The 10,721-nt window shown below is 38.5% G+C and overlaps 1 protein-coding gene across 1 annotated transcript; it reads right to left on the bottom strand.

Annotated features, from left to right (window-relative positions):
- Positions 1-4,187: 4,187 nt before the first annotated feature.
- Positions 4,188-5,007, bottom strand: LOC119767219. Its single transcript, XM_038255312.1, has 4 exons — positions 4,845-5,007; positions 4,685-4,779; positions 4,428-4,626; positions 4,188-4,363 (listed from the first exon to the last, which is right to left on the bottom strand). The coding sequence occupies exons 1-4, from the start codon at positions 4,963-4,965 to the stop codon at positions 4,251-4,253; spliced, it is 528 nt and encodes a 175-aa protein (XP_038111240.1). The 5' UTR covers positions 4,966-5,007; the 3' UTR covers positions 4,188-4,250.
- Between the last annotated feature and the right edge of the window lie 5,714 nt (positions 5,008-10,721).

Genomic DNA, 10,721 nt, shown 5'->3' with positions numbered 1-10,721 from the left:
TCATGCCAATATCCTATGACCCAACCTGGTCACGCCGGAACCGGTTACCGGTGGCCACTGGGGGACACTTCCGGAGTATGCAGGGAAGCATATCATGCGACATATCAAACTTCATGAAATAGAAAATTATGACCATCTGAGGTCATGCCGATATCCTCTGACCCAACCTGGTCACTCCGGAACCGATTACCGGTGGCCACTGGGGAACACTGCCGGAGTATGCAAAGAACCCTACCATGCGACGTATCAAACTTCATGAAATATAAAATTATGACCATCTAAGGTCATGCCAATATCCTAAGACCCAACCTGGTCACGCTGGAACCGGTTACCGGAGGCCACTGGGGGACACTGCCGGAGTATGCAGGGAAGCATACCATGCGACGTATCAAACTTCATGAAATAGAAAATTATGACCATCTGAGGTCATTCCGATATCCTCTGACTCACCCTGGTCACGCCGGAACCGGTTACCGGTGGCCACTGGGGAACACTACCGGAGTATGCAAAGAACCCTACCATGCGACGTATCAAACTTCATGAAATATAAAATTATGACCATCTAAGGTCATGCCAATATCCTATGACCCAACCTGGTCACGCCGGAATCGGTTACCGGTGGCCACTGGGGGACACTTCCGGAGTATGCAGGGAAGCATATCATGCGACATATCAAACTTCATGAAATATAAAATTATGACCATCTAAGGTCATGCCAATATCCTATGACCCAACTTGGTCACTCCGGAACCGTATACGGGTTGCCACTGGGGGACACTTCCGGAGGGTCTGTAAGTTAGGTAATTTTTGAAGGTTCAACTGAATTTATCTACTACAGAAAATTAAAACCACCATCAATTAAATGGTTCCGGAATGGTAATCGGGCTCGGTTGTGTAGCTGCTAGTGTGATTGCGTCCACATTTCTTGTGACGAGTAATGTGACATCACGCCTTCTATCGGATGGGGAAGTAGAACGTCGGTTTCAGCCTCAGTTGTTGTACGGTCATTTGATCATTCCAGTTTTCTCCCTGCTATAATTACAATCAACACTCCAAACCAAGCCTGCTCCGGTGGAGTCGCTGGCGGCGGTTGGACTCCCAATCCAAAGGTCGTCAGTCCGAACTCTGGGATGGAAGGTTCCTTGGAAAATGAAAATGATTTGGTGCTCTCCCCATTAAAACCTTTTAAATCTTAGGTTCGAGAAGAAACTTCAAACTTGGTTCTTTGCATGTTTCACAAATTTCCTCCATTCCCAACCCATTTTCGGTTCCAAATTAATCAGGATGGGCCGGAGAAATTGTCTCCCAGTGGCCAGGTTGGATTAAAAAACGTGGGCAAGACCTTTGGTGGTCATAATTTGCAATTTTATGAGGTTTGATATGTCTCATGATATGCTTCCTTGCATACTCCGGAATTGTCCCCCAGTGGCCACCGGTAACCGGTTCCGGGGTGACCAGGGTGAGTCAGAGGATATTGGCATGACCTCAGATGGTCATAATTTTCTATTTCATGAAGTTTGATATGTCGCATGATATGCTTCCCAGCATACTCCGGAAGTGTCCCCCAGTGGCCACCGGTAACCGGTTCCGGCGTGACCAGGTTGGGTCATAGGATATTGGCATGACCTTAGATGGTCATAATTTTATATTTCATGAAGTTTGATATGTCGCATGATATGCTTCCTTGCATACTCCGTAAGTGTCCCCCCGTGTCCACCGGTAACCGATTCCGGCGTGACCAGGTTGGGTCATAGGATATTGGCATGACCTTAGATGGTCATAATTTTATATTTCATGAAGTTTGATACGTCGCATGGTAGGGTTCTTTGCATACTCCGGTAGTGTTCCCCAGTGGCCACCGGTAACCGGTTCTGGCGTGACCATGGTGAGTCAGAGGATATCGGAATGACCTCAGATGGTCATAATTTTCTATTTCATGAAGTTTGATACGTCGCATGGTATGCTTCCCTGCATACTCCGGCAGTGTCCCCCAGTGGCCTCCGGTAACCGGTTCCAGCGTGACCAGGTTGGGTCTTAGGATATTGGCATGACCTTAGATGGTCATAATTTTATATTTCATGAAGTTTGATACGTCGCATGGTAGGGTTCTTTGCATACTCCGGCAGTGTTCCCCAGTGGCCACCGGTAACCGGTTCCGGAGTGACCAGGTTGGGTCAGAGGATATCGGCATGACCTCAGATGGTCATAATTTTCAATTTCATGAAGTTTGATATGTCGCATGATATGCTTTCCTGCATACTCCGGAAGTGTCCCCCAGTGGCCACCGGTAACCGGTTCCGGCGTGACCAAGGTGAGTCAGAGGATATCGGAATGACCTCAGATGGTCATAATTTTTAATTTCATGACGTTTGATATGTCGCATGATATGCTTTCCTGCATACTCCGGAAGTGTCCCCAAGTGGCCACCGATAACCGGTTCCGGAGTGACCAGGGTGAATCAGAGGATATCGGAATGACTTCAGATGGTCATAATTTTCAATTTCATGAAGTTTGATATGCAACATGACGGGTTTCTAGCGATACCATTATTGGAACCGTTTTGGTGGTACCCTGGAACCGGTTCCGGATTGGCCACAGTTGGCCGGAACGATCCCAAACAGTCAGAGGTAGTATGTAGTGTGCGTATGTAATGATTTACAAAAAATTCGGTTGAAAAAATTGACTAATGTGTTGATTTTATAACAAAAGCTGAAAAAATCATGTTTTTCGGATGTTCCGGGTTAACGGAACCGGTGTCCACTTTTGACAAATCATCTCTACGGGAGCTTAAAGTTGAGGTTATTACCCGTCAAATGCAACTGGAAGCAACCCGCTATGTGTTATCGTTCCGGAGATACAGGTCCTCAAAGTCGGGGCCTCAAAAAGGACTTTTTTCGGTTGTAGCAGGTTCCCGGTGGCCACAGTGCCCAAAACCGGTTCTGCCAGTCGGAATCGCAAAGTAGACATTCTAACCTTTCATTTGCGGCCAAGACATCCAAAATCGGTCAAGATTCCGAATTTTGACAGCCAAATACATTTCTGGGTCATATAGACCCGAGTACCATAAGTGTATGTACGAAACGAAGACCATGGCCAGGTTAATTCAAATTTTCAATTGTTTTTTTTTTTGAAAACATTTAACTTTAAATTTTCCTGTAACCTATTGTGTTTCATATGTTTATAGGGCCCATTTAAAAAAAACTCTGTTTTTTTTTAGTAAAGGGCAATGTTTAAAATGGCATCACCAGATAAAAAAAACAAAGGATAATTTTATGGCTGCTCATTTTGGATGTTCGATTAGAAAAAAAAATGATTGACAAAATAAAAAAAAAGTTTCTAAGTTTTTGCAAAATCCATCGTTAAAAAAATAAATAAAAAAGTCATTGATTTTTTTTCAATATCTTAAATTTGCAATATTCAAAACGGAAAATGCATGAAACCATAAAAACGCTCCAAAGAATATGTTAGAAAAAAATAGAAAATTAAAAAAAATTGGTGGTCAGGAGAGGTCAGGGAAAAGTCAGGGAATTTTATTTTAGGATTTGGATCGACACCATGTTAATAGTTTAAACGCCCGAATCTATGCAACATGCACTAAAGGCACACCACATTCGAAGTTTTCCAGTTGGTTAGTCACTCGCGTAAGCAAGCTTAATCAGATCAAACGGCCCGCTGGGCACAAACTAATGTTCTCTTCTGAAATATCACAAATTTGCCTCGAGATAATTTTATTGATGTGACTTATGCAAATGACAGACAGCTGCTGCAGGTCCAAGCTGATAAATGACTTGGGGGTTAAATTTTTAAGTTGGAAATTTGTCGCATGCTTGAAAACATAAAAATTTCTGTCGAGACATAAAGCACGCGATACTGGGGAATATTGCTTTTGGGCAGGTGATCTTCACATTGCGGGTAAGGAAATAAAATGAGTTTTATCCTCGATATTTATGGCAATGCAGAGAAGTGACGGTTTAGGACGTTTTGGATGAGCAGTTAACTGCGCGGTTACTTGCAGCTGATGGCGTAAAATAAACAGTGTCAATTCATTTGAGGCCTTTTTAAGAAATAATGTTGTTGATGAAACTATGAAAAAACCTTGCTGAAACACAAAAGTAAATCATCTTCTGTGCATAATTATGTAAGAAAGACTATTTGAAAAAAAAAAACAGAAACGCAATGTTCCCAACTTTATGTTCATCATAAAGATTTCCTCGAAATTTATTCATTATTGCTATTGCATATCAAATTCTCTAAATTAAATCCGGAATGATAACACCATCATCTCCGGCAGCAATCTGAGCAGCATCATGCCTAATGACTTCAATCACACGCTTCAGGATCCATACGACCAGAATGTACCACACTGTAAAAAAAAAACCTAATTTTACTCTTCATACATAAACAAGTAACTACACGAACAATCTTACGAGTTTCTAGAGTAATTAGAATACAAAATCCAACCGTTGCACCAACCAGACTTATACTCAAATCTTCTACATAAGATGTTCTGACGTCATCACTAATTACGATCCCCACCACGATGCAACCGATGAACAGCCCAATCGATACGAACGCGTAGACTGTTGTCACAAATCGAAGGTAATACTTGACAAAGTTTGCTCGATGCTGTGAAAAAATAAATAAATTTACAATTTAATCGTTTAAAATAAATTAACTCTCTTACCATGAACAAGCCAAAAACTAAAAGAATGTTGAAGACCATCGAAATCAGTGAAAAAACAAGTGTCAGCACACATGTAACGCTGACGGTGCTGCGTCCTGTAATGTTGCAACATTGTTTGAACGTTCAGATCACCATGTACTTTATATCTGGAACAACTCACCGGATGATCGGTCGTTCACCTTCACCATGTGTCCCGAGTTGATGATGAGCAGCAACGAGCATACCAGGCAAATTCCAGCATAGCTGTAGCCGATCACGCGGGAAGCTTTGAGGGAAACCATTTTGGAGCACTTAGCAAAATCACAAACTCCGACCAGATTGACGACAAGTTCTCAACTGAATCCGATCTAAATTTCTTTAGTAGACACTTCACAAAAGTAACTGGAGATCAGCTTACAGTGTATCGCTGTGTTTATGTTTATGCTGGCTGAGAGATGTGGCGACGATCGTACAAATGCTTGCGCAAGCATTATGTTCTGGACGCAAGAAAGAGTGCTCCACGATTACAATCGAACGCTTTGTTTGAAGTTTTGAACGGATTGAGGAGTAATGGATTGAAATACTTTCGGGAACTAAAGTTTCAGTTTTTGATAGAAATAAATTTTTGATTTAGTTTTTTTTATAAGACAAAAATGAAAGTTTAGCGCGTCCAGCACCTGAGATTTTTTTCAACGTAAATCTCAAAATTTTAATAATTACCTTAAAAAATATGTTTTCACTGAAAATCGTGTAAAGTTGATGGGAAACTATGCTCAGAAGCTTTTTCTGAATTTAGACGTATAATGGCTAGATTGTGAGATAAAAGTTTGGTGTCTTGGATAAAATTGCTTCGACTGACCTGCTTTACAACTTCTTAGAAGACAAAAAAAAACTAAAATATTCCTGTAAAGTCACATTTTCAAAAACTTCCCATTCGTGAACTACCCTTATTTACTGCAAAATAAAAACAAAAAGTTGTCCTTTTCTATTTGAGCAGTTCTCTACGGAATCGGTATTTTTTCTTTAATTTTAATTTTTGTATTTTTTAATCCGACTGAAACTTTTTTGGTGCCTTCGGTATACCCAAAAAAGCCCTTTTGCATCATTAGTTTGTCCATATAATTTTCCATACAAATTTGGCAGCTGTCCATACAAAAATGATATGTGAAAATTCAAAAATCTGTATCTTTTGAAGGAAGACTAACATTTCAAACGGGCCAAACATTCAATATTACGCCCATTTGAAATGTTAGTCTTGATTTAAAATTTTTGATAATATTTTTTTCGAAAAGATCGGAAAATTTCACAAATGTTTCATGTTTTAACATTGTAAATCGGACTTATAGTTGCTGAGATATCGACATTAGAAAATGGTGGGTTGTTTGGGTGAGACTTAGAAAACATCAATTTTCCTGTTTTTTAACCTTTGCATGGCAATATCTCAGCAACTGAGGGTCGTATCAACAAAGTTCGAAAAAGCAAAATATAGAGAATTTTCTCAGCTTTTCAAAAATATTGTTTTCCAATAGTGGGCAAACATGGGCACTATTTAAAAAAAAACGAAAAACTGTGACTATTTCCAAAAAAATTACCCAAAAATGGTTATAACTTGAAAACGGTGCACTTTATCGAAAATTCACTTAAGTATTTTTTGATTGCAAATTCGATTTTACATCGAAAAATGAAGTTGAAAAATTTTTGCGACCAATATTTCGATTTTTTGAAAAAATCTGTATTGATTCAAAAAATCATAACTCGGTCAAAGATTTTTTGCCCATTCTAATCTAATCTAATCTAATCAGACCCTAGCACAGCCAATCTTTCGAAGGGATCCTGGAGAGTGCCTTAGGTTAGATGACGCCTAGCACTCTTCTTGTCATTTATTAACATTTGTAGTGCGCCATTGCATTGAAATGCATTGAAACATCACAAGCGTTAAAGCGGCCAGGCCTACTGCGTAAAGCCGTATCGCAGAGATGACTCGTAATTGGGTTGAGTTTGAGCACTGAGTGTTCGAACAACAGCACAATTCTGAATCGACAGGGAGGAAGAAGCGTGGGGACACACCACCATACGCTCCGAGATTTGGTTGTATTCGTTGGGAGCACCATGCTAAGAAGGTTTGGTACTCCGGGACCCTCTGGGATGGGACATTGTATTTCCACGAATGCCCTGGACACTATTTGCCGTGGTTAAAGCGCCACAACTCGCTCTCTGTAACAGTATTCCTAATTCCAGTCCACGCTCACCAAGTTGTCATGGCCTAGTGGTTAGCATTTTTGCTTACCAATCCAAAGGACGGGGGATCGAACCCCGCCTCGAGCGACTTTGATTTTTCGTTCATATTTATCATTTCAAATTCATGTGTTCTTAACTTTCTCGTTGGGAGCAGATGGGCATCGAACCCAGAACCATTCGCTTACAAAGCGAACACCGTAACCAGTAAGCCACGGCCGCTCCTAGTCAAAGATTTTTTGCCCATTCTAGAAATTTCTGAAAAGTTGGCATTTTATGTCCTCTAAAACATATCAAAAAATAAAAAAAAATTAAAAATAGTGTTTTTTTGAAAATTAAGTTTTAGTGACAAAAAGTTAAATTAAAAACCAACAATTTTTTTTTACAGTGTATCATTTTTTTCAGTGTACAGTGTACATTTGCAACAACTCTCCTGAAAACACAAAAAAATCAAAACGGCACCAAAAAAGATAAAAAGTATAAAAAATTAAAAACGAGTCATAGTTTCAACATTTGAATGGTAAAAGTGTTTTAAAATGCATTGTACACCTGTCCGTTAGTTTTCAAAAAATCAAAGCATCGACGATTTTTTTTCCGAAAGCAAGTTTTTGCTGTCCTGTACGTTTATAACCCATTCCCCAGAATCAAAAAAGTTTTGTTCTATTACGTAATGAATTATTTATTTCAAAAAGTGTTCAGTTTTGAAGTGTAAGTGTTAAGATTTCGCGTTTTTATTATTTAAAGATTATTGAATGATTTTTTTCTACTAATCATTTAATGTATCTAAAAACAGAAGGACGATTTTTGAGTAAATAGCATGTTAGTTAAACGAAAGATCCCTATCCCCTATTATTGTTATCAAAATTCACTCCAATTGACGGTATACTAATTATCATTTTATGTTGAAAATCAATCAAACTGCAAACTTTCTTCTGTCTGGTTATTGAATTGATTTGAATCAATAATATTTTGGGGCTAAATGCTGACAAAAGTAAATTTTTTCCTTCTTCAAAAACAAAGAAAACTGACTTTTGATAACTGCTGACATAATTTCAATTTCTGTTTAACTGTTATCACTAGTAAAAAGAGTTAAAGACCTATTTTCATTAAAATTTTGAAGTTTTTTGTAAAAATATTTTTCTTCTAGATTTTTGAAACCCATTTTAAAGTGGATGAATGAAGGGGGTGGGAGGCTCGACATAAAATTGGAAAATATTTGCAGAGGCCTTATTTCTATTAAAGTTTTTTTTAAAGAATATTTTAGGATATTTTGATATCATTTGTGTGTTGACTGATAAGTTATTCTGTAAAATTAAAAAAAAATGTTCAGCATGGTTTGCTAATTTTGTGTTTTTTAATTTGCATGAAAATTTGTCTATGTATTTCTTTGTCAAAAGAAGCCATTTTTTATAATTTGTTCGTTAAATAGACAGCTACAGAAAGTAACATTTTAAAACTTTTTTTTTTCGTAGAATCGCGATAATTCGTAATGGTTACAAGCAACCCCTTATATTTATAAATCATTTCTTTGTAATTGTCTGTTTTAAAACTTTGTAAAACATTGTTGCACTCTAAAAAGTCAGAAAAAAAACACGAAATTTGAGAATGAAAATTCTAGTTCTGGGTGCAAAAATGACCCTTCTGGAAAATTAAATTTTCCTTTAAATGACATGACAAAAATTACAGTCGAGGAACGAAAAATGGCAAATTATTTTTGTAGTTTTTTTTAATGAAAAATCAAAAATGGAACGGGTCGTACCGCCCCTCCGTCACGATGTATCGAAAAATTGATTGAAATTGAATTGATTTCCAAATTCCAAGCTTTCAAGTGCTCTGAAACCTGCTGCCCCTATTCATACTGTAGTCTGGGTTGGCCCCAGATGAAAGTATTGTAAAGCCCTCTTTATATGACCAGCATGCAAAGTTGTGTGGAGACTTCTTTGAAAAAACTAATGATGCAAATGGGTTTTTTAAACACAGAGAATGCATGGATGATCGTTGACAAAAAAAATTATTCTCCGGCCGACGATCTACACGAGCTGGCCGGCGTCAACACCATGGACGCAAGCATCGAAAAGGCAACGAGAACCTTCAGGACTTCATGTGGGATTTCAACTAATCCGCTCATCGAAGCACTCCTCCGTCAACAACTGTGATATTAGTTTTTTTTGCCAAACATAGATCTTGGGTTTTTTCTTTAAATTCATTTTCCTTAAAAGAGTACTCAGCTAGCAAAATCTAAACGTAAAAATATGTACCCTCCTTGCAAAGGCTTTTGTATTAATCTCAGTGGAATGGTTCTCCAAATCTCTGAAACGTAAATGTAACATCCTGGATCAGAACTGCTTTTTTTTCTAATACGCAGAAAAAAAAACAACACTCGTAATCGTGAATTAAGTTCACGAATGTGAGAACCCCGATGGAATTCGTTCATGAGTATGGTGCATTTGCACTTTAAACGTGAATATATTCCTTCGTGGTTCTCACATTCGTGAATTTAATTCACGATTTTTAGGATTGATTTTTTTCCGTATAAAAACACAAATTGAAAATTGAAAAAGATTTTATTCACAAAGCGTGAACCAAATCAAAAATACTTGAATAATTTCCTACTCCCCCAAAGCAAATCAAACAGCTTCCCGTGTCAATTGTTGTTCTTTTCCAAAACACACCTGGCTCCACTTCCGAATGTTACAGTCATTGCAAAATTTCATTGCTCCAGGAGAGAACGTTTGCCAAGAAGTGTTGTAATGATCCTGCAATCTTCTCCTAATGATGATTACTTGGCTGCAGGATTGTTGCAGTTCTGTGTTTTTATTCACTTCCAGAGTGTCACTGGAGAGCGAGATAACTGATTGTTTTACTTCTCCGAGTGTTCCCAGCGCGTGCTGACTCATTTGGAGGTTAAATCCAGAGCACTCCGAGTGGCATTTGGCGTGGGAGGCGAACGCTAATTAGGGCCTCGTGACATTTAATGATTTAATTCCACCATTTTGCTGACTACGGGTTCACCTGAGGATAAAAGATCCACCCTAATTGGGATAATGGATGTGCCGTCAGTTTTAAATGACGGGTTGGATTTATTTTGGAAAATAAAAAAAGAGTTTATAATGATGATGTTTTACGTCGTGATTAATCCCAAAAAGATTCTCAAATTAAAAATTAATTATTCCAATTAATAAATAACCCACCAACGCACACAACAACTGTTGAACGTCTGTTCAAAGTGTCAATATTTAATGGTAATTGAAAATCAGGGCTTCTCACCACCCCTCCCAAAATCACCACCCTCTGGGACACCGGAAGTACCGGGTGGAGAAGTTTGTCAATAAATATGTTTCCACACACACCAAACTAATGAATTGGCGTCCGGCGTAGGTACGTGTCCCACGTGTGGCCCCGGCCACGTGGTCAATTTAATATGAATGGGCGCCATTCGACGACGGCGACGACGATGAAGCTGAGGTGATTTCCGCTAATCATTATTAATGGAGTCTGAAATTACTTCAGGTTTCGCGGGTGCACTAATTAAATTTCCGCCATCATTATAATGAGACTGAGGTTACCGTGCGGGGATCGTTTTCCTAGGGATATTGATGAGTGGGTGGATGCGTTTGATTTCAGTAGAATTTCGGGAGTATATTTTAAATTAAGTTGTCAAGCTTAATTTACTCTTATTACTACTTGCTGAAAGCAACAATAATATCATAACATTAAATAATCAAGTTTGATCACCATGTGGAACAGTAGGGTGTAATTACAAAATCGTTTTTACAGCAATCAATTTTTCAGTTTCTTTTGGGATCCTAAATTATTCCCCAAA

The sequence above is a fragment of the Culex quinquefasciatus genome, chromosome 2 (genome assembly GCF_015732765.1).
Source record: "Culex quinquefasciatus strain JHB chromosome 2, VPISU_Cqui_1.0_pri_paternal, whole genome shotgun sequence".
NCBI classification, from domain to species: Eukaryota; Metazoa; Arthropoda; class Insecta; order Diptera; family Culicidae; genus Culex; species Culex quinquefasciatus.
The sequence above is the reverse complement of the archived record's forward strand: the minus strand, read 5'-3'. Positions and strand labels throughout refer to the sequence as shown.